At 39.0% G+C, this 25,440-nt stretch overlaps 1 protein-coding gene across 2 annotated transcripts in view; it reads left to right on the forward strand.

The window, feature by feature from the left end:
• The window catches only part of BTBD11 (BTB domain containing 11), a 279,566-nt gene that overhangs the window by 214,545 nt on the left and 39,581 nt on the right, over positions 1-25,440 (forward strand). For both annotated transcript variants that reach the window (XM_042470071.1, XM_042470073.1), the window contains exons 5-7: positions 14,416-14,581; positions 17,283-17,372; positions 24,365-24,466. In XM_042470071.1, the coding sequence (XP_042326005.1) occupies positions 14,416-14,581; positions 17,283-17,372; positions 24,365-24,466 (358 nt within the window). The remainder of the gene's footprint in view (positions 1-14,415; positions 14,582-17,282; positions 17,373-24,364; positions 24,467-25,440) is intronic.

Consider the following 25,440-nt stretch of genomic DNA (forward strand, 5'->3'; position numbering starts at 1 on the left):
GGGTTATTGCAGTTGCCCTCACAATATGTGGAGGTAAAAAAAACCCAGATCCTTCATTACAGAAGGAAAACAAATCCTTTATTTTTCCCCCCACTGTTTATATAGGATGACTTATGCTTCAGCATTGTAAGCATGCCAAGGCAAAAATTAGTCATCTGATTGCTTAGTAGCTTCAGACCAGAGCGAAGCCAACAGTCTTCAGGCTCCCCCTTGGAGAGCATGTGAATTCAACCCCAAATGCACCCCCCCCCTCCAGCACCTTCACAATCAGTTGCAAAAGGATGGTATGCATATCTCTTGCTATAGCAACCTGTGTGTTAGCAGATTCTGATGTTTCTTGCTGTACCGGAAAAAAGAAGTCTGTGCTTCTCAGACTATTCAGTAGCATGAACCATTTTGTGTGCAGCTGACTAGCTATGAGAGTGTGGCATTAATGATTAGCTTTCATGAAGTCCCTTATTTTATGAGGTCTCTTAGATTAATGGGTTGTCCCTTTTTTCAGTGTTAAATTTCCAAATGGAGATAAGAAACATCCCTTGTTTTTGGATGCCTCTATATATTTTTGTAAGATTGCTCTTGCAAATGTATCAATGACATGTTTTTTTCCTGCCCCGCTCTTGCTCTACTTTTTATATACCTTAACACATTTATTTGACAATTCAGTAAAACTTTTTTAAATTTTATTTTCAGTAGACATTGGTTTATTCAAATGGGATGTAGCATATAAAATGATTTCCTATTTCAGGTATTATTTACTCACCTTTACATCAGGGGTGATGAACCTTAGGCCTTTCAGTGACTTCAACTTCCAGAAGTCTCAGCCAGCATAGCCAAAGGTAATGGAATATGAGAGCTGTAGCTCTAAAATATTTGGAAAGCTTACGGTTCCCACCTCTACCTTACAATGAGGCATTCAAAAACAGATATGTACACATTCTTCCAGGGGAGCTTAGGCAAACTCCAATGGACATGGTGGCTGAGGGATTCTAGGAGCTATAGTCCAAAAATAACTTCTCCAAATTTTGGGTAGATTTCTAAAGCATCTGCTTCACGCTCAGAGTCAGAAGGTTCCCAGTTCTGTCCCTGCCATTTACAGGCATAGCTGGAGATTACTGTTGTCTGCAGTTCTGGACAGCTTCTCCTGATAGCGCAAACAGTACTGAGATCTATGGACCACTGATCCATATAAGACTATGGCTATAAACATGTAAGTTTTTCCTGGATTATAGACCATCTATATCCTTGCCCTCTATCCTTTGGTTGTTCTTTGAGTTTGTGTCATGGTTTCCTCTTTAGTCCTTCCTCCTGGTGGAACCCATGATTGCTTGTCATGAGCTACTTTTGTGCTTCTGGGCTAACTGTCCTGGAACTAAATCTGAAAAGTACTCTGTAGGAGTATACAGTGATACTCCAATGTATATCTTGCAAATTTATTTCTATAAACCAATAGTGACTTTACATATATTTTGCTTATTCATAAAAAAAAGTATTCACAATTCATATATAAGACATAAAAACCCCAGCAAAAATGTGATGATCAGTGATTTACAGCAACCATCTATAACAATAAAATATTATTTATATGTTTCATATTTTTGATGTTGTGTGTCTTTGAGTTGTTTCTGATTTATGGTGACCCTAAGGTGATCGATCCATGGAATTTTCTTGGCAAGTTTCTTCAGAGGGGGTTTGCCATTACCACCTTCTGAGGCTCAGAATATAACTTGCCCAAGGTCACCCAGTAGGTTTCATGGCCGAACCGGGATTCGAACTCTGGTCTCCCAGTGTCCTAGTACAAAGCTCAAACCACTATTTACTGTAAATTATTGATAATCACATCTTTGTTATTTTTTGTATATGTATTACTGGATGTCATATATAAATTGTGAATACATTATTTTTGTTATGAATGATGAAGATTCATGCATATTCATTATTATATATACAGTATATGGGTTTATAGAAGTAGATTTGAAGGATATACAGTGGGGTATCATTGCATACCCCTACAGCATACTTTTCAGAGTTAATTCCAGGATAGTATTGTTAGTTGACTTTTCAAGAGATTTTGCTGGTTATCTCCCAGCTCATCTTAGACAGCTTCCTGCTGCTCAGTTTTGGCAGCCATTTTAAAGGTCTAGCATGGTGACTGGGAAAGCTCTCAAAATATGTGAAATCAGTTGTGGATTTCAATAAATGCCACACTGATCTGCAAAACATTCTGCCATAACCAGAACTTCCAGGTCTGTACCAAATTGCAGCTAGGACACACTTCAGCAACATTGCTAAAGGCTTGAGTGAGTGTAATTCTTGGCATCATTGTGAAAACAGCCTCTGTGTGTGTGTGTGTGTGTGTGTGTGTGTGTGTGTGTGTGTGTGTGTGTGTGTGTTTTAAGTATTCTGGACATCACTTCAAAAAGCAGTCTTCTTCAAGGATACAACCTTTATGACTTCAATTCTTATGCGTTGTGCACTCTAATATGCTGGTTTTTTTTTCTGTATTCACCATTCACATATGGATATTGTTGACAATCCAAGGCAAATTGCGTGAATGCTGTCAGCCACTGCTGTATAGACCATTTATACAATATGTGCTGGTGGCTACTGACAGTCTTAATTAGATGGCAATCATAATTCAGTGTCATATTGCTGAGCTTTTAGAAATTCACATATTTAATCTTAGATTGTCAGTCTTGAAATTATAATGATGATAATCACCCAAGATCAGACATTGCTTGTAATACACATCTGGAAAACCTGTGGCCCTCCAAAGGTTGTTAGACATTAGACCATCCAGCTTGACCAGTTTTTACACATGGTGGGAGTTGTAATCCCAGTGATATCTGGAGGGCAACATGCGCTTAATGCCTCTCATAAATGTATAGGAGGCTGTAAGAGCTCAAAATATGTAACGTTTATCAGTTTTTAAGATGCTAAATAGCAGAGCTTGAAAAAAATAGTGAAAAAGCTAACACATTAGCAATTGCTTTTACATTATGTTGTGGAAAGTAATTTGCCGTGTTGCAGGCATGCATACACACACACACACACACACACACACACACACGCTACACTCCTCATTAGTAATGCTGAACTGTCACATTACTTTCAAATTACTATTATTAAAATATTAGAAATATAAAACTGCAAACAGAAATACAAATTAATGTTTCCAAACTCCCAAAATGAGCTTCAAAAATAGTTTGGAAGTAACAAAGGTCATTTTGTTACTCTCTGCCAAAAGAATCTCCACTGTGTTAATGTTGTTTTTAAAGTGATGACATTGGCTTGCATTGCTCTAATATATACTTTTAATGCATTACATCCAGGCTCTATTAAATGCTAGGCAGAGGGGATCATTAGTAGACCAAATATTTTTCACACAGAAGATTGCAAGTGTTATCAGTTACAGAGGCTCAGGTGGTACATCTGCCAGAGAGTTGTTGCTGGCCAGAGTAAACAGTAGCTTGGAGCAGCTGGATGGACAAATGCAGTGCCAAGGTATGAAATGTGCTTTCCACTTTGTAAATGTGGCTTTTTTTTCTTCTTCATGAGGAAAAGCATCAGTTAATAAACCCTCCTGGGATTTAAACAGCCACACAGCTAATTTCAGAAGATCTTAGTGCCATGAGACAGAACAAAGATCCCCAGTGCATGACTTGCAAGGAGCTCTCTATGTACTCCTCCAAGCTATGTGGCCATTGAGACTAATACTCTCACTTGTTGTCACTAATTCAGTACAATGTATCTGCACCTGTGGATGCCATTAGTATGCAGTCGTCTCTATTGTGTTGAATCTTTGCTTCTATTAATCTGGTTTAATGCTTTACTGGAAGTTTCTCTGTAGACAGTGCTTGATTTCCAAGAGGATTGTTTAGAGCAGTGATGGAGAACCTTTCAGGGGCTGAGTGCCCAAACTAAAAGGTCTTCTGGCACCAAGTGTTACCTGGTGCCAGGGGTGGGACTTCCACCCTCCAGGGGTGGGACTTCTGGAGTGGGGCTTCTTCCTCCCACCGCCCTCTTGGGCCTTCAGCTGCCTCTACAGCGACTGCTGAAGGCCCGGGGGAGGGAGTAAGGGAGGAAGAAGAGGAACAGGCGCATGCTTCTTTAACCTCTTCCTCCCCCTGGGCCGTTCCTGGTCTTCAGTTGCCTCCAGAGGGACAAGTGGAGGCTGGGGAGGGTCGGGAAGGAGGAGGAAGTGAAGCACACCTCTTTCTCTTCCTCGCTCCACTGCGTGCCGTGGGAAATGGCATTGTGTGACAGCTCTGGCACATGTGCCATAGGTTCATCATCACAGGGTTAGAGTGTTGACTCTAGATCTCAGAAACCCAGGTGTTCATCTGCTTCTTCATCTGGAAAGTAGCCCTGGGCACATAACTTACCTACCTTACATGGTTGTTTTGAGATCTGTTTGAGCACTCTGAAGTCTCTGTAATATTTTGTTCCAAAATCCTAATCTGAAGACCTCCAGTGGTAGCTAGTAAAACTGCAGCATTATAACCATTTAAATTTCATTCTCCAAATGGGGCTTAGATATGAGATTTTTGATGTGAATTGGTGTCTTACTCCACCCGCAAAGCTGATTTCGAAATATTAATTTCAGAAAATATACTTGTTCCATGTAATATTGTTTCCACATGGAATAATTGTGCCTCATTCAGCTACATTTTACAGGGGGTACACAGGTATAAATTAATAAACTAGATGTATACCTGAGTTTTACTTCAACAGAAACTTTGGTACCAGGGGTAGAAACAACATGGAAAGAATAGGGATAGGTACCTACACCACCAAAAAACAAAACAAAACAAAAAGAGCAGCAGTTCAACATGTTTTAGCAAAGTTTTTATTTCATAACTAATATTTTGCACAACCAAGTCAGGTAACTTGGCTGTACATAAAAATATAAAGTTTGACAAATTAAAAGTACTATTTTTCTTGTGTGTGTTACAATTAGAGCTACAAGTTGTGTAAGGAATGCCTGAACTATGGGGAACCACTTTGTTTGTGCCACTTTATGAAGAACTGGCAAGAAAGCAGCCCAATAAAAACTGAAGAGACAATCAACATAAGTGCAACACAGAAAATTCTGTGTTCTCTAATACTCTGTAGTGCCAAGCAGACATAAAGCACTCACCCCCATAGACAGAACTGAGGAGGTAAAAAACTAAAACTAGGAATTGCAATGAAGTGAGATACTATACATAGCCTTACATTAAAGTGTACTTGCTACATAGCTTTTAGAAATAATGTGGGGGTGTTATTATATGAACACTTTGTCTTAAATATGTGTTCTTCATTTTAAAAGGGCATATTCCCATCTCCCCCTTTTCATTTATTTTTTTTCAATATATTTTTAATTGTGTGTAAGAGGGAGAATGAGTTACAAATGGAGCTGCAAGGTCATTCTTTCCTCATTTTCCCCCAACAGTTTTGTTTTGTTTTATTTTTTTTCTGAACTTTCACATCTCCATTGCAAACCCTCCCAAATAGGGAGGTAAATGGCACACAAGGGAATTTGTGTACCAACAGACAGGGCATGAAAAAGGAAGCAGAATTTCCCTAGATCCTTTGTAGATTGGATGAGGAAACAGTAAAGGTTGGAGATTCATCTTCCCTTCTCTATAACCTATAATACAGTGGGCCCTTGTTATCCATTTGGGTTTGGCTTCAGGAACCCCTATGGATAGCAAAATCTGTGGATGCTCAAGTCCCATTAAATGCAGCAGCATAGTAAAATAATGTCCCTTATATAAAATGGCAAAATCAAGGCTTGCTATTTGGAATGAATGTATATATATATATGTATATGTATATGTATATGTATATGTATATGTATGAATATTTAAAAAAAAAATATCCATGGAGGGCCAGTGGTACTGCTTTTTTAATTTTAAAAAAATTACAGTCATCACTATTCTGATGTTGCTATGTGCCTTCGAATTGACTCTGACTTGTGGCAACACTATTATGTAATTGGGGGGGGGAGCAAGATTTATTAACAGGAGGTTTGCCATTGTCTTCTTCAGAGGCTGAAAGAATGTGACTTTCAATGGGTTTACTCAGTGGGTTTCCATGGCTCAGCTATGATTTGAAACTTGGTCTCCTGAATCCCACTTAAACCATTGCATCACACTGATTATCCATCTCTAGCATCACCCCCATGATACACTTCCATTCTTCACTACCAACCTGAACAAATCTTAGCTATGGTTTTAGTGCATAACTACTCATTCTCATAGTAGACTTGCTGAAATCAGTGAAACTGAGATTTCAAGTAAGTTAGGACCAAAACAGACTGCAGAAATAATCCATCTTGAGACCACTATAACTGCCCTGGCTCAGTGCTAGGGAATTTTGGGGTTGTTGTGGTACCAGAGCTCTCTAACAGAGAAGGCTCAATATCTCACATACTGCAGTTTCCAGAATGCCCTAGCATCGAGCCAGGGCAGTTAAAATAGTCTCAAAATGGATTATTTCTGCAGTATGTTTTGGCCCTTAGTTGTAATTGATGTAGGTTCCATTTATTTCAATGAATTTACTTTAAATTTGATTCATTGCCATACTTAGATACGTTAGTCATCTTTAGATATTTGAAATGCTGTCATATAAATGATGATTTGTTTCCTGCTGCTTCAGAAGGTAGGAGGCAAACCATTGCATTCAGATCAATTGAGACTGGCTAAGCAAGGAAGAACCTCCTGACAGCTCTTTGACGATGAAGTAGATCACCATGGAAGGTGGTAAACTCTTCTTTGTTTGGAGGTCTCTAAACAGAAGTTGGGTGGTCATCTGAGAGATGCTTTTCCTGTAGATTTTACATTGGCAGGGGCTTAGACTGAATCACTGCTATGCAAGGTGATGGGCCATGGACCAGTGTTGGTCCACAAACCATTAGCTGCTGATCCATGACAGGTTTCCAGGAAGGGGGGGAAAACAGAAATTATAGCTAATGGGCACAAATATAGTACTCGTTCCTAGCACATTATATAAAAATAGATACTTGCTGTGGATTCATTTGGGGTGGCTAGTAGTGCAGAAAAGGAATGGTTAGAACATGGGATGGAGGCAGGGCAACCATTTAACAAGCAAGGTTTGGAGATTTAGGCACACAAGAGCTCTGCTGAATGAAGCAAAAAGAATGAAGTCTGGCACAGGTCAGGGAGGAAGAACATGCATGCATGCCCATTGCTCCTACTCCCTGCCATTTCCTGGCTTTCAGATGTCTCTTGGAGACAGCTGGAAGCCAGGAAAAGGGTGCTGGGGAGAAGGAACCATAGGCGTGCACCCATTGCTCCTCTGCAGGGAACTTTCCCAGCTGCCTCCAGAGAGATAGCTGGGGGTCAGGAAATGCGCAGGAGGAGGAGCGACGGGCGCTCCACCAGTGGTACCTGGTGCCAGAAAAAATTTTAGTTCAGGCACGTGGCCCCAGAAAGGTTTGCCATCACTGATCTACGCCGTTATTAGATAGGCTGGTATCATGTATCAAATACTGTAGTGGCTCACCAGAAGGAGAGGGAGATGGTATAATTCAGCAGCAGAGCATGTGACTTACAAACATGCTTCTTAACATCTTCTGCTAAAAAAACAGGTACAGTAACAGGTGATTAGAAATAGTTTGGAGGTTTGCTGCCAGCCAGGGTAGATTGTAGTGAGCTAGATTGTCCAATGAGGTGGTCTTATATTCCATACAGAAACAATTTGGATAAATTGTTTGGGTACATTTTTGGAGGACTTATATTATTAGTACTGCACATGCTTTGTATTTAGATATTCACAGGTGCAGTCCACACAGTCTCCAGGAAGGACTAAGGAAAACTATTGATTGACAATTAAACACAAAACACCCTAGAGAGCCAGTGCCAGTTGGTTCAAATAATACAGAGCTAGATGAACCAATGGTTTGATTTGGTATGAGGTGGTTTGCTATATTTTTATTTCTAGGAAGATTCCAAGCAGCATAGGAAAGCAGTAGTTCTCTCCCACTTTTGTGGAACATGCCTTGAGGAACATGGCAGGTGGTACCTGGAACAGAGAACGGTTGTATTACCAGATGGGAAAGGAATTGGAGACCAGTCCATCACCTGATTGGTTACCATGAGAGGGAAGACTCTGCTCCCTCTTGTCCATTCCCAAATGTTTTCAGAGGCTTTGGTTACTTTCTCGTCTAATTGGGCCTTTTAAAAGAGCTTAAGCTAGTAGGCTTTTAACCATGTGTTGTAGCAACAAATCCATAAAATCTGTGCTATGTGAAATAGTGTTTCTGTTTGAACTGTGTGCTGTTCTATTTCATTGGATGACCCTCAGTTTCCAGAGTTATGAGAGCAAGTTAATCATATATATTTGCTTTCTCCACAGTACACACATTTCTGAATGTTACATGGAGCCCCTTCTCTGTGGAAGTCCCTGGCATGGTTGTCAATTGACACAGTACCCTTTGTCTTTTTTGGGCTCCTCCTTCTTAGGTGGGGAGGATGAGTGGGATTTTGCACAAATTTGGAATGGTAAAAGCTTGCAAGAAACAGCATGTGAACCACGTGTGTTTATGTGCCTTCAAGTCGCCTATCGCACCTGTGGAGACCCCATGAATTTCATAGGGTTTTCTTAGTCAAGGAAGTGGTTTTGTCAGTTCCTTCCTCTGAATTATAGCCTATAGCACCTGGTATTCATTGGCAGTCTCCCATCGAAGTAGTAATTGGGGCCATTCCTGCTTAATAACACAGCACATGTTTTTATATATGTGTGTGTGTGTGTGTGTGTGTGTGTGTACACACACACACACATATGCAGGCTACTTTCTGTGCTTACAGCATATGTGCCTGGGATCTCTGGCCAACTGCAACTTTCCAGTATGCATTGACCATGCTGACTGGGGATTCTTGGACTTGTAGTTCTAAACAACTTTTCCAGGATTAGGAAGAAGTGGATTAAAAAAAACAACAATTACTATCCAGGGAAGGAAGCATTTACAACCCCACTTTCATTTATATACACAGAGAAGCAAGAGGTTTTTACAGAGTGAAATAGTACATGTTTTCCCCATCTAGTTAGATACAGCACCCCTTTCATATACTTCTCTCCTTGAGTGTCCTTGTACTCCTCCCAGATTTTGACTAATCCTCTCATTCCAGCCATGACTGCTGCAATAATTATGTTGGGGGGGGGGGGGAGCCAGCCCAGCATGTGGCTGCAAACAAACTCACTGACAAAACCCAGCAGTCCCCTGGTACTGATGATTCCTGAGGATGGAGATGATTTGAATACTTATAAGGTCATGTGCAGGTTTCCTGGTGGGAATCTCATCTGCTTTTCCTAACACAGCATCTAACACTACTAATGAGGAGTTATTGACATGTAAGCTCCTCTCTGTAGTTCACTTTGCACTTTAATATTTTAGTGCATAAGATGAAGTATATGTATTTTGGTCCTCTCTTATATCCTGGTGTTCATGTCATGCATACTCAGAGCCTAATTGCTTAAGACACAGGTAGTTCATCATTTGATAGCTTGATGTTTTTCATTTTATTCTAAGGCTCCTGAACTGGATAAGCATTTAGGGCAGTGGGTTTACTCTGGGAGGGGGGCACATACCATTTTCCTGATCTAATGTATTCAGCCAAATCTTCTGCTCCCACTTAGGGAATCTTAGGGGTTTGTTATTGTTATGTGCCTTCAGGTTGACTTTAACTTAGGCAACCCTATCCCAGGGTTTTCTTGGCAGGATTTATTCAGAGGAGGTTTAGTACTGCTTTCCTGTAAAACTGAGGCCTGTTACAGACAGCCAAAATAAAGCTGCTTCGAGTCACAGTGGAGGTATGGTGTTTCAATGATGCATGCGCCCTAAGAGTCCAGAAGTCGCGCCAAAGCCATGCTCCAACCCTAAGGACTGGAGCGTGGCTTTGGTGTGGCTTCTGGACTCTTAGGACACATGCATCATTGAAACACCATACCTCCACTGTGACTCGAAGCAGCTTTATTTTGGCTGTCTGTAACAGGCCTGAGAGAATGTGATTTATCCAAGGTCACCCAGGGAGTTTCCATGACTAAGTGGGATTTAAACCCTGATTGCCCTTAGTCTGAATCCAATACAGAGTCCTTGTCTAGCACTATACACTGGATGAGTAAATTTTGTTGTTGCCTTTTGTTGTTGCCTTCAGGTCATGGCTAGTCATTGGATGATTCACTGCTGAATACACAAATAGCCTTTATTATAAAGATAGTGCAGGTTTGAAGTGATGTGTACCTTGGCTGGGCTGATTAATGTGTGATAGCTTTTCACACATGGATATTATCCATTGATAACACTCTAACTGATGCATGATTTGCGTAACCCAATATCTTTCTCCCTAAAACTCCTGTAAAAAAATTAAGATAAAATTTTTAAAAATTGAGGTGGGGAGGAATCATGTGAATGATAATAATAATAATAATAATAATAATAATAATAATAATAGGTTATATTTATGTTTTCCCACCTCTCCCGGCGGATCAAAGCGGGATTACAATCAAAATGTACAAATCAGCAATGCAACAATAATTCTAATAACTATCTTGTTTAAAAACATTTAAATCCTATCCTATTTAAAAACATTTATTACAATATACAAACATCCTGAAATTGACTCAAGGGGGTGAATTTTCAGTGGTCCCAAAGTCAATTCCTACCATCTCCGGGTTTTAAAAAGGATGAAGTAGCAAGGATATTTATTTGTTTGGTCCATATTTTTGTGTTACTTTTCAGTCATACTATAGCAGAGGTGATGGGAATGAATTATGCTCAAGATTTAAGAGAAATGGTGCTTGTCAAAAGTAGACAGGAACATCTCCATTTGGATAATTTATGTGAAACACAGCACTGGAAGTTTTGTAGGTGAAGAATTTGAGTGTGGTGTGAAATATGGATGGTAGAAGAAGATTCTGGCTGTGGGAAGCATTTCAGAATTGCTTACCAAGGGAAGAAGAAGAACATAAGGCTATTAAAACTTTTGTTTTGTTATTGAGAATTGATACATCACTCGTCTGACAGAAGACTGGAAGTTTACCTATGTTTGCTGTATTCAGTCCTATCCATTGAGTGCAGAATGGAACATTCTGGGTTATCCCATTCAATCTTCAAAACAATCCAGTGGGATAGCTTGAGAGATAATGATTTATTCAGGGTCAAAAAGTGAGCTTCATGGATTAAAACTGCTTTCCCAAATCTAGTCCATGCCCAATACTACAAAACACTAAATGTCCAATTCTGTTTTCATCATTCATGAAGCAAGCGGAACTTGAAATGCACTTTTCTTAAGAAATAAAAAACACAAAAATACTAAAACCAAGCCCAGTCATCTAATTTAGTGGCTAACTGGCAACTTGCCTTCATGGAATTTTACCCCAAGGGCAATCTAAAAATAATTTTAAATAAATGAATAAAATAAATACAGAGTAAAATAACAGACTGAGATGTATATATATGAGATGGCTGGAATAGAATTTTTGCAGTTTCTTGATGTCAGGAAGCTATCTTGCCAAGATAAATGCATTTCTCGCAAAAGACTGGTATTATCTTTGGAGACATAGCTGTAGCAAGCTGCCAGCCACCCTCCTTTCTACCCCCAGTCTCTCCCTTTTTCTTTCTTTGTGAGTACAGAAGGGAGAGATTTCACCATCTCCAAATAATTTCTAGAAAGAGATCTGTAAATCTGAGCAAATGTATTTGGTCAGTTTAGCTTTATTTGCACTGGCCAACTTTCTAATTCACTCCTAGAAACAGGTTTTCTTTTGCATTAGCAATTTCACACCTCATTACCTCAACAGGCACTCTTGATACATGTAGTCCTATAGGTTGATGTTGGTTCCTTTAGGCCTTCCTTGTAGACACTTCACTATACAGTATATATCATGGCTTCTTCAACAATGTATATTTCTTGGGCCATAGCTGACTGGGAAAGGCTGTAGCTTTGCACAGTGTCCCTCTGCTGTCCCTTTGTGGAACAAATTAACCAGTAAATTAATCATCTGACCAATTGCATTACTTAATTGGATTCAAACCTTGCTTAAACAAAATAGCTCATTAGGTAATGCTTGCCAATACATGTGTTAAGCAGAATGAAGGGAAGAGGAAAGAATGCTTTGTAGGGAGGGAGGATGCAGTGTTGGAATTCACTCACTCTTTTAATAGTCATGCATTAGAATTAAAAAAAAAAACAAGTTGGAGGCTAGGACTGATTCAAACCTGTCATACAGTGGGCTCTGATGTGAGCTTTGATATGAGCAGAAAGAAGTATCTAGAACCTTCTCATACAAACAGAAGAGTAGTGGTAGAAATTATTGTGGAAGGTGACCCTGGGCACCCTCAACATGTATGTGATGCTGCTGTCAGAAAAGAAGACAGCCACCTGATGCACATCTCCCACCAGAGGTTGGCTCCATGCAGAGCCAACTAGCTCCTTAACTATTGTTCAAAATGCTACGAGCAATATAGGAAATATGGCTTGGAAGATTTCCCAGCTGACCAGCTCCCTCATGCCTTGACTGCAAAGACCCCTCAGAGGAAACAGCTTCTCTGCACTGAATAGGGTCATGGCCATAATGTGGGTGTATTTGTGGGATATTTTTTAGTTCCATTGAGGGTTGTGAGCTACAATGGGCCCTTGTTATCCACTGGGGTTTAGGACCCCCCATGGATAACAAAATCCATGGATGCTCAAATCTTATTCAATCCAATGGCATAACAAAATGGTGTCTCTTATATAAAATGGAAAATCAAGCTTTGCTATTTGGAATTTATGTTTTTTTCTGAATATTTTCAACCTGTGGATGCTTGAATCCATGGATACAAAATCTGTGGATAAGGAGGGCTAGCTGTATTTTATGATTCCTGATGAGAATCGTAATTTTTTGTAAGGTATAAAAATGCCCACATCTAGAGATGTAATTGTGTGTACAGAATATGATTATCCCACCTGGAGAAGGCTTCCCTGGACAAAGAAGCAGCAGATGAAAGCTAAGGTGATGGTCCCCAGTTAGAACCTGAATAGGCTGGCAGTCCTAACATGTCATGTCATGTCACTAGCAGAGGCAGAATTGCTGGAAGGAACCTAGGTGATCATTCAATAATGCAGGATCTAGTATAGTACTACAGCACTATTCCTAATGACTGTCTAGATTATGCTTAAAGGTCTCAGGTGAGGGTATACCATATCCTGAGGCAGATGTTTTGCTGTTAAGCCATGCATATTGTTAGGACATTTCCTATAATGTCTATTTTGGGGCACAACTCAGTGCTTATTATGACTTAGGGCATTAGTCCAGACTATCTAAAATGCTATATTTCTCCATATGAGCCAGTCAGCATTTTAGGATTGTTGGGCGAGGATTTTCTCTTCTTCCCAACACCATCAGAGGTAGAATGACTTTGAACAACTCAGTAGCTGCTCCTAGGCTGTAGAAGTTTCTTCCACAGGAAACCAGGCTTGCCTCTCTGTGATCTCCTGATGGCAAGCCAAGACCTTTTCATTTAGACAAGTTTTGCACTAAGTCAATTAAGGGGGTGTGCTATACTTTTTATTCATATTATTACAGTATATTTTAAATGCTTTTGAACTGTTTCAGTTTTCAGTTTTTTCAGTTATTAACTCTATTTAATTGTTTTAATCCCTTTTTTATTACAACCATTGCTTTTAACTGTACTTTGTTTTAATCTGTTCTGTGCTACTTTGGGTCCCAGACTGTGAGAAAGGCTAGATACTAATAAAATAAATAATGATAACAATCAAATTCCACCCATTGGTTTTAGCCAATTTTTATTTTTTATTTTTACCTCCTGATAAGTGCTTGGGTGTAGGCTGTGGAATCATTTTATTTTTCTATCGCCCAACTCCAATTCTTTCAAAATTGATAAATATAAGTTAATTAATAATAACAAATGTACTGTAGTAAAATAATAACACAAGGCATTTCATCACCTCCATGTGAATTATCAGGATACATAGACTGAATACAAAATATATTTATTTGATTAAAATTTCTGAACAAGAAAAGTTTCCTAAGCTCCCATGAAAGTAAATATACTATAAACAAAGCATTTAATGTTATAAGTTTTTATTTTTTAATAAAAGTAGAAGTTGGAACATTTTTTTCTCTCACTCTGATTCCACCTGAAATTGCTTCTGACTCCGACTGCATCTGCACTGCAGAATTAATTCAATTTGACATCACTTTAACAGCCATAGCTCAATGCTGTTAGTAATAGCTATTGTCAGGAGGACAGCTTTTGTTTCCAAATCCTCCTTGACAGATTTTAATACAGGTTGTTTGTACCAATGGTGCTGTATGTCATTCACAAACAAAACATGTCTGTGCTGAAATGAACAATGAAAACTGCTTTTGAGAGTGTTTCCTGGTGTAACTGTGTTTTCGAATTTGCAGAATCGATGACTGCTTCTGTGCTTCTCGGAAATTGGATGCAGTAGCTACAGAAGCAAAATTCAAGCAGGATCTGGGGTTCCGAATGCTGACCTGTGGACGCACAGATCTGGTCAAGCAGGCCATCTCGTTACTAGGGCCCGATGGAATTAACAGCATGAGTGACCAGGTACAATAATTCAAAACCTATTAAGGTGTTTAAATATTTTTCTGTGTTTTATTCTATGTTGTACCCCACCATGAGCCTTGGGGAGAGGCAGGTAAGAACTAAAATTTGTTGTTTTTGTTTGTTAAAAAGACCCATATCTTCTCCCCCCCCCAAAAAAAATTAAATTGTGAAAAATGTAATAATAATAATAATAATAATAGAGCAAAACAAAAGAAAAAAATCCTCCCACTATAGATAAGGTTGGTTTTTGATTAATTTTCTCAGCTATTTTTTGTTGGCAACTAACGGTCTAATTAATTTTCACACACAAATGCATTATTCCAATGTTTTTCTCATTCAGATATTTTGGACTATAGCTCCCATCAGCCTAGTAGAGGAAAGATGGGAGCTATAGTCCAGAAAACATGGGGGTGCCAGGTTGTAGAAGGGTAGAGTACTTCACCACATTCGCCTATTCTCTCTGTCTCTGCAAACCTTACACTGGGACACCTTTGGCCAAGCACTACTGAAAGTGTGTCAAGATAACAAAAGTTATTAATGATGAAGAACATGCAACCTAGGAGAAGAGGACTCTCTGGGAGGGGCAAAATTCCCCTCTCTTCTTCTCTTTCCTTTGCTGACTTGGTGTGCATCTACGATTATATCCACACTAGAGAAATAATCCAGTTTGACACCACTTAAATTGCATGGTTGAATACTATGGGTTTCAGCTATTTGTAATTCTGTGTGATATTTAGCCTTCTTTTGCAGAGTTCTGCTGTCACAGTAAACTACAAATCCCAGGATTTGATCGCATTGAGCCATGGCAGTGAAAGTGGTGTCAGACTGCATTATTTCTGCATCAGGGGTACAGCCCAAACTGTAGAAATAATGCAGTTTGACACCACTTTCACTTCCATGGCTCAGTGTTGTCATATCCTGGGATTTACAAGGGTGGGAAACTGGATTCTTTCTACAGTGTAGGCACACTCATCACTGAATGCAAACTACTTTTGAACTTTGAATTCAGCTTGCAGTAATCAAAGTGAGGTGAGGACAAAAGGAAAAAGTGGGATGTAGAGAAACTGGGACATTTTACAAGCAGCTGAAAAAGTGGGATGACAGAAGATTACCTGTAACTGCCCCTGCAAAAGTGGGACAGTTGGAGGGTATGCTGCTGGCATCCTTTGCATTTAAGGAACTGCTTTTCTCCTCCCACCCCCACACCTCTGACTCTTGTGCTGCACTTAACCATCCTTTCTTGACTGCAGCTGTGACTAATACCATTGTCAAAGTAACACTAATCACAAGGGATATGTTGATCAGTTGCAGTGGGTATTTCAGATTAATACAAATTTGCAGCCAGGAGACTCTGTAGCAAAGGGTCAGTTAATCTAGTTTTCTTCCAAACAGGGCAGCATTTCCCTAGAGCTAGCAACTCTCGACACTGCTGTCTGGCATTTCATTTAAAATTAAGTCACTGTGTACCATGGAGGAAAATACAAAAGTACCAGCTTCTCCAACCATTAACAATATTGGCAACAAATCTAAAAATGTCTGAGTCTAACTTGTCAAAAAGAAGCAGATAAATTTGTTGGAGGTACATTTTCACACAATGAAGCCCAATATTCTGATTTCCTTTTTCTTTTTACAAGAAAGAAATAATAGAGTGAAGCCTTGACTTTGTGGGATTTAAACTCATCTTGAGGAACAAAAGGCGACTTTCCTTTTTAAAAAAATCTAACAATGGATTTTTGTAAAATAATCTTAAAACATAGTTTTTTAAAATATACCACATCTGTTTTTATAACAATAGTTTCCTGGTTCAAATGTTCACTTGGGCAAAAGATCTGATTTCAGTGAAAGAACACATGAGTGCGCTTACTTCCAGTCGCACAGCTCCCCACTGTGAGATTGTCTGATACAGACACTCCATTTATGTTTGTTTGGTTTGATTTATTTGCTTTATGGATTTTTTCCAAGTCATTCCACCAAGTTGGTGCTGTACTTTTAATTCATTTAATGTATTTTAAATGCTTTTAAACTGTTTTTAATTCAGTCCTATTTTTATAAGTCATTTTAAAAATGTTCCTTAATATTACTGTATTACTATATTGTGGTTGTTGTGTCTTCAAGCCATTTCTGATTTATGGTGACTCTAAGGTGGCCCTGTCATGGGTGTTTTAGCAAGATTTATCCTGAGGGGGTTTGAGAGACTTGCCCAAAGTCATCCAGTGGGTTTCCGTGGCTGAGCAGGGATTCAAACCCTGGTCTCCAGAGTTGTAGTCCAGCATTCAAACCACTATTCCACACTACTTTAAGTTTATTCATGTTTAATTGACATTGTAATCCACTTTGGGCTTGGTGCTGGAAAAAGGCAGAATATAAAAAAATAAAAATATAAGTCTAAAATAAGTTACAACTTCCAGAATCCCATGCTACCTGGGAGAATCTGAGATCTGTAGTCTAAAAAATAACATTTTCAAGCTCTGATCCAAAACATGCTTATTTTGCCCGCTTATTGGAATTAACAGGATGTACTTCCACCTAAATGTGATCCAGATTGGGTTGGAAGGGATTTTTGTAAGACATATAAAAAGATTTTGGTCAGTTATATGTGATATATTTCTACTGAAAGGATATACAGTATTTAAACAAGAAACTTTAAACAAAACTGTCCCATTGGAAACACTTCAATATATTGACATTGATGTTCACACAGGGCATGACTCCACTGATGTATGCTTGTGTGAGAGGAGATGAAGCTATGGTCCAGATGTTGTTGGATGCTGGAGCAGACCTAAATGCTGAGGTGAGGCTCTTTTTGTTATTACATGCAACCATGTTAAAGTTAGGTACATTGCTGAGTTCCAGAGTCAAGGATGTAACTGTATGAAAATGAAATATCAAATATAGACAAATCTGGCACTACTGCCATCCAGAGTGAGTTGGGCATTTCTCCTCAACTGCTCCTAGTGTTGGACAGAGGTCTTTGTGTGTTTCTTAGTCTCTCTTGTACTCCAAAACTGACCTGCTGTCTTCAGTGTGGTGGAGAACATTGTCCATGACTGGTGCTGAAATAAGATCCAACTGGTAGTCATTTTTGCACCTGGAATGGTCAGGATGAATGCAATCTTGTGCCTCAAATGTAATTTCTCAATTTTATATTGGTTTATGTTTTATGCAACTTTTCCATTTATGTGATCTATGTTATTGTATGCCTTGATTGGTCTATTGACAGTAAATAAAGATTGATTGATTGATTGATTGTGCCTCAAATAGCAAAATATGTTGGGCTAGCTCTGCTTAAAACTATTACTAAAAGGACTTGGTAGTGAAATAAAAAAATACTAAGGGGGTGGTGGAGGTGTAAGTGTGATCCCAGCAGCTCTTATTGAACACAGTGGGATTTACTTTGGATATGAGAGTGCTGCATGGCTGTTATCCTGTTTATACTTCTGTGAGAGTAAACCCTATTAAACACTGTGAGGCATATGTAGGTAGCATAGGACTGTGTTGTTAATTAAATTATTTTTTTAAAGCTGCAAACTTTATATGACTCAGAGATTATAGATAAACTTGATCAATCCCATTGAATGTATTGTAAATGATTGTTGCAATAAGTGTTATTTGTTAAAGCCCAACATCTTGTTTTTCCTTTCTGCACCAAAACATACATAGTTCATGCATCAAACAGGCTGTGTCTATGTATGCAATCTAAGTATGCAATCTAAATTATCAACATACTGTATACCTATAATATATTGTAGCTACCAGTAGCCATTAGTTACAGTTTCTTGAAAGCATAAATATGTTAAGTTGGCTGACCCTCCCTATTTGTGTCCCATTTCTTCTGTTTGAACTTGTTGCCATTATCTTAGGTTTATGTATGGAAACTTTAGCAAAGTTAGAATTCAAAAATATAGCCATGTTAGTCTGTAGAATCAGTACATAAAGAGATCTTGTAGAATCTTTGAGACTAAGTGACCAATTTCTTTCTTTCAGTTAGTCTCAAAGGTGCTACAAGATATCTTTAGCAATGTTAGTAAATGTGTTATACCAAAACAATTAACTGTATTCTCAGATATTACCACAAATATATCAGTACTGTAATAGTACTGTACCTCCATATTGGCCATTTCAGGCTGCAACAACCCCAGGCCTTTTATTCAAAATGCAAATGTCAGAAGTCATTTCTGGGGGGGGGGGGGGGGAGAGACCTGTGGATCTAAAAAAAGACCTAGGAAATAAATATGTTCCAAAATGACTAATTATGCCTCCTGGAAGTTCTGGAGCACATGATTTATATGTTTTTTCTAGACAAATAATTTGAGGCCTGAGGACCTGAAAATCATGGCAATGTGTTGGCCCTCAAAAGTTCAAAGGACCTAACCAGGTTGTATGGGACTGATGGAAGCTATAGTCCAACACAACTAGTAAGCAGAGGGCTTGAGGAGGCTCCTGTACACTTTTATTGGAGAAAAGCCATATTGGAAGCAATGCAGCTTACATCTGGAAATTGTAGTTGTGAGAGACATTTAGTCTTCCCTGTCAAAGAGCTCTGGTGCCCGATCAAGCTACAATTCCCAGAATTCCATAGTATTGAGCCATGGCAAATAAAGTGGTGTCAACCTGGATTATTTCTGCAATGTGAACTCAACCTGAGTAGGCATTAGTATCTCCACCAACTTTACCAAAGCAGCCAGCCAGTAGAGATGTTTGGCACTGGAAGTATATGAAGTTTAACACATGGCCAAAAGTGACAGGAGCATAGCAGGATACTCCCATCAGTATTGCGCAATTGCATGAAGATTATCAGACTACGTCATGCAACGTCGCCATAATTCTGTCATTATCCTGTGAATAAAGAGTAATTCTAGTGCCACTTTTCATTCACATGACTTTCCCATCAATGAAAATTGTCACTAGGATTATTCTTTATTCATGGGATAATGAATGAATTATGGTGACGGCGCATGTTAAATCTTTGCACAATTGCACGATAATGATGGGAACATCCCACTATGTTCTCATCACTTTTGGCAGTGTGCAAAAGTCCAATAGTAAAAGCAAAGAAGGGTTAACACTGATTTAACAAGACTCCTTCCCTAGTTATGAAATTTGCCCCTTTAAGCCATGCTTTGGTTCCATCTTGATGGGGGTAAGTGGGGTGTAATTTATTAAAAACAAAAGAAATGCAGAATTATTTATATATCTGCTGATTAAAATAAGATAAATATGTTTTGCATTTTAAAAGAGTCATTTAAAAAAAGAATATACTCTCTTGCTGTGACTGGTTTTGTTTTTGCATTGATACCAGAGATACAGGAAATTCAAAATAAATATAGTGTGTGAAGCTTGCCTGACAGCTGATTTGCCTGATCAATACATTTAATAGCTGGACCAAGAATGAAATAGCTGCTGTATATCACAGAGCTTTTTCATCCTGTGTAATGGTAGCAGGCAGTTTATCACCTTCAAGCTGATAAGAGCATGGTTTCCTAAACAGTGTTATGGTTATGGGGAGTAATGGACATGGGAAGATTTAAGTGTCCTGATTATTAAAAATGACATGCAGGTGGGAATTAATATGTTACATGGCCAATGAACACCCCCCGCAATTATTTACAGTGTTAAGTGGAGGAGGGAAGTTCACATTTGGCCTTCCCCTCTTTATGTATTTCAATACTCTTTTCTCTCTCCTTCTCTTCCCACTGCCAGCTATCTTATTGTTTAAAATGTGCACCTGAATTGCTCACATACAATTAATGAAACGTCCAGTTTGGTCCTTTGCTGTTCATGCTTTTAATTTGTTCCCACAAAAACGCGAGTCTTGTGGCACTAGAGATACAGCTACAGTAGGGTGAAAATGAAGGCATGCTGCCCAATAAGAATTCTCTCCCCCCCCCCCCATGAAATTTTCCTCCCATTCCAAATTTCTAGCATTACAGAGAGTGATGCAAAAAAGAATTTGGGATTATTGTGGATCAAACATGAACCAGCAGTGTGATGCTGTAGCAAAGAAGGCAAATGCTATTTTAACCTGCATTAATAGAAGCATAATTTTCAGATCAAGGGAAATAATAGTCCAGCAACATTCTGTGCTGGTCAGACCAAATCTGGAGTACAGCATCCAGGTCTGGGTGCCTCATTTTAAGAAGGATATAGACAATTTTAGGAAGAGCAACAATGACGATAAGAGAGATGGAGAACAAAACATATGAGGAAACACTGAAGAAGCTGGGCTTGTTCAGCTTGGTAAAGAGAAGACTTAGGACTTATATGATTGCCCTCTTTAACTAACTCAAGGGCTTTCAGGTAGAGAAGGGGGCAGGCTTCTTCCCTGCTGCCCAGAGGGTAGGACCAAGTCTAATGGTTTGAAGTTACAGGGGAGTAAATTTTGATTGAATATTAGAAGGAATTACTTGACACTGAGAGCAGTTCAGCAGTGAAACCATCTGCCCAGAGAGGTGGTGGGATTTCCTTCTCTGGATATCTCCTCCCAAAAGCTGGACAGTTATGGATCCTTTAGCTGGAAATCCTGCATTTAAAAGTAGGTTGTACTCAACAGCTCATGAGGCTCTTTCCAACTCTGTGATTCTATGAAACATTACAAATTATTCACACTTAGAATTCTTACATTTGTTATGTTCACATTCCCTTGGTAACTTCACCTGTCTCAATTCTTTGGAGGCCTAAAATACAGTACACTGGTGCCTCGGGATACGAAATGATCGGGTTACGAAATTTCCGGGATACGAAAAAGTTGGATTGGCAAAAACTGTTTCGGGTTACGAAATATTTTTCGGGTTACGAAATTCATTTCGGGTTACGAAATTCATTTCGGCGCGAAATTCAAATGCTGCAAAGTGCAGCTATAGGCTTTCCAGTGCTAACGGAAAGCCTTTTCGGGTTACGAAATTTTCGGGTTACGAAAGGAATGGCGGAACGAATTAATTTCGTAACCCGAGGCACCAGTGTATTTCTAAATGCTCAACTGAAATTTTAAGTTATTGCAATGCTAGAAATTTAGGAACTGAAGAAAAAAAATTATCTGAAGGGGCAGAATTTTTTTAAGGGAGTCCCCATTTTGTGCACACACACACACACACACACACCATAGTTATACTCCTGTATGGCACTATAACACTTGTGTTGTGACATACACTATAGTAGGCAGGAGCCCAGTTTGTGAGATGTAGCAAATTGTCAGTTCAAACTTTGACATTTCTCTGTTTTTAAAAGGATGTATCTGCTGGCGCTGAAATGGCCAAAATACAGTTAAATCCAATAACTTCTACTCCTGAAATTGTTTTTCTCTCAGACATAAGAGATGAGTATTCTATTTGCTTTCACACTGAGTAAGCACAAGAACTATATATACCCCTCCCCCCATATTATGCTGCCCTTTCAATTTCCTTGTTTAACTTGATACGTTACAAAGCAGCTTTGTATAAGAATGCATGTTACGATTCATGGACATTCTTTGTTACATGAAACAAATGCACAGTTGCAGTGGCAACTGCTCTGACAAAGTCAGGAATAATCATAGCTTTTTGTGGGTTTTTTGGACTATGTGGCCGTGTTCTGGAAGAGTTTATTCCTGACTTTTCACCAGCAACTGTGGCTGGCATCTTCCAGAACATAGCCTGAAAAAACCCACAAACAACTATGGATGCTGGCCATGAAAGCCTTCGACTTCACTCAGGATTTATCAGTTACAGCTACTCAGAGAAATCCTCAAATCCTGCTGCTTGTGGCTTGTTTAGGACTGAAGGCCAATTGGTCAGGTGAAGATGAAAGCATAGGAATATTTTGGGAAATCAGTTCATTTAAAACCATGTTTGGGTCTCTTTCCTATCAAGTGGTGAAAGAAACAGAATTATTGAGAAGACTAGTCATTATGTCCATTTAACCCAAATGTGCTGAAGGAAGTTAAAACCATCATCTGTTGCTGATACAGGACTGTCCAATGGCAGTTAACTAAGACCTCACATTAAACTGGGATGAGGAAATTGTGGCGTCTGGGTCACATGCTATTTCCAAGGTTATTTATGAGGTCACTGGGACACTCCACCACTACCACTGCTCAAAATTACCCAAAATCTTCTTGAAAGATTTGCCATATTTTCAAGGTCAGGAAATACCTTTTTTTCAGATAGGAAGTAGATTGAAAATTGACTTCTGGTTTCCATTCTGGTTGGGGGGGCAAAAGGTCAAGTATGTCCCCAAAAGATGGTGAAAATGCCCTCCTTAGCCCCTAGGAAGGAAAGAGGGCTTCTTAAAAGGAAAAGTAGGGGAAAACAATCTGGGGGTTCCAAGTGGGGGGAGAGAGGCTCCAGGGTCCCATCTGGGGGATTGTGATTGTGAGGAATGCATAGCAGTGCAGATCCCCAACACTTGGCTCAACCCTGTGTGGAGCCATACTTTATATTAACACTCCAGAGACAGCATTGTAGGAATTTCAGGGAAATACACACACACCCCCCAACTCCTGCAGGCGTTTGTGCTTCCATTGTATATTAACTGCACTTTCCTATATCGGCCATACCTGAAAAACTGGTTGATTTTTAACTCAGGTTTGTGAAAATATGTCCACTTCAAAGAGTGGTTTACACAGCTGGACTATACCACTAACCAATTAAAATTAACAAAGGTTAGTTTGGAAGACACACTGAATTGCAGTTAATCTAAAATGGAAACTGAAGCATCGATAAGGCGAGGAGGACCGGACCATTCAAGACCTAGGATTACTGAGGTCCTTTCACATAGTGCCAAACTATAGTTTATCATTTATTCATGAATGAATTTTAAAAATCCTATACATATCAACCTTAGAATGCTAAGTGCAACAGAGGATCTATCAATGGGTGGTCTGCAGTTAGTTCATAGAAGATGTTGTTCCAAGCTGCTGAGTCTTTTTCTTTTTATATCCAAAGTGAAAATGCTGTAAAACACACCCAACTTTGACCTTCATCTGCCTACCAGCGAATGTAAAGAGTAGCGTAGTGGCCAAATTGTCTTTTGGGAGAGTTGTTCACCATTTCTGATATTCCCATTCAGAAACCCAAGAAGACTGGGATTGTGAGGAATGCAATTTATTATTTCCACTCTAGACAATTAATTGTTCACCTCTCAACCACTGCCAGATGATTAGTACGAATCAGTAGGGTTGCCAGGTGAAAAATAGGCTAGGGCTCCTTTAACTTTAAGGAGCTCTGGTGGTGCAGTGGTTAAATGCCTGTACTGCAGCCACTCACTCAAAACCATAAGGTTGTGAGTTCAATATCAGTGAAAGGGCTCAAGCTTGACTCAGGCTTGCATCCTTCTGAGATCGCTAAAATGAGTACCCAGATTCTTGGGGGTTAATTAGCTTACAGTTGTAAACCACTTAGACACTGTTAGTTCAATATGTAGTGGTATATAAATAAAGCTTGTTTGTTTGAAATGACAAGCAACACCTGCTGAAATTCTCTATTCTACACAGCTATTAAAGGTACAGGAGCCCTTTCCTGTTTTTCACCTGGGAATCCTCCTAATCAGATACAATCATTACAACTTTTTCTCTCAACAGTCTGTAATCAGTTACAACAACTATAACTGATTTAAAGGCACAGGAGAATGTTAAGGAAGTGTATGTTCTTACTATCAAATTTTAATTGTTTTCCCCCCTTGAGTGCCTTTTGCATGCTTTCTTTTCTTCCTGTATAGTGGTGTGTGTCCAGTATTCTGGCAAGTTTGTTTTGATTGGATATAGCTTTTATCTAGCCATTTATAAAAGAAAACTACTTTATCTGTTTATAGGTTGTCAGTACTCCTCATAAATATCCATCCGTCCACCCCGAGACCCGCCATTGGACTGCTCTGACATTTGCTGTGTTGCATGGACATATTCCTGTAGTCCAGGTATTGCTGTATTTCCCTTTGCTCCATCTCATATTTTATTTTTCATTTTTAGGTTTTTATTGGCACTCATCCCATAATTGGACACCATTTTCATATTGGTTCCTCTTGCTGCTTCTTTGCTTGCTTTAGATATGTATAGATATAGATATATATAATAACTATTATATATAACTACAGGGATGGCTGGTATCCTAAACATATGTGCTGTGGAGTAAATCCCATTGTATGCAATGAGCCTTACTTCTGAGTAAAAATGCATATGATTGTGTTGTAAGCGATTACGAAACAAAAAAGAAAGTTTTAAAATGAAATTGTACGCTTCAGTTCCTTTTGTTCCTTCTCAGTGATGTGTTTTATGCATCTGTTTATTTACTGGTTTTTCTCTAGTGTCAGTGAAAATAATGCAAGACTTCCCTCTCTTCTTCCCAACTGGACCTAATACTTTCTTTTATTCCAAAGAGGAAAAATTGAACTAGACTATAAAGAATAGGGAAGAATAACACTGAGTTAAGTGAAGGACTCAAGAGGTTTTTTTCTCTCCAAATGTTTTTCTTTCCGTTGCATATAATTCACTGAAGCTTTAAAATAAACAAAGGGAATAAAAATTGTTCCATTCAGTGCTTAATTAATGTGTGAGTTTAATAACTTTGGGATGGTATTATGATCACAAATTTAAACAGCTTTTAAAACGATAATGCAGATTAACAGATTATAGATCTATTAATGGGTATTAAATCATGATAGCTCAAGTCTGGGGAGCACTAGATGTCGCATTACTAGATCCCACTTATTAACTTTAAAGGGCATCTTATTGATCTCTCTCTGTTGGCTCTTAGGTAGTTCTTGGATTATTGTCCTTATTCAGGCAGTTGCTGGTGAAAGGATGTGCCTGTACAGTACGTCCACTTACCATAACCTGCATGTTCTTCATCCTTTCCTGCTCTCCTATCTGCTTATGCAACTGAAAGATATGG

The sequence above is a fragment of the Sceloporus undulatus genome, chromosome 5 (genome assembly GCF_019175285.1).
Source record: "Sceloporus undulatus isolate JIND9_A2432 ecotype Alabama chromosome 5, SceUnd_v1.1, whole genome shotgun sequence".
Taxonomy (NCBI): domain Eukaryota; kingdom Metazoa; phylum Chordata; class Lepidosauria; order Squamata; family Phrynosomatidae; genus Sceloporus; species Sceloporus undulatus.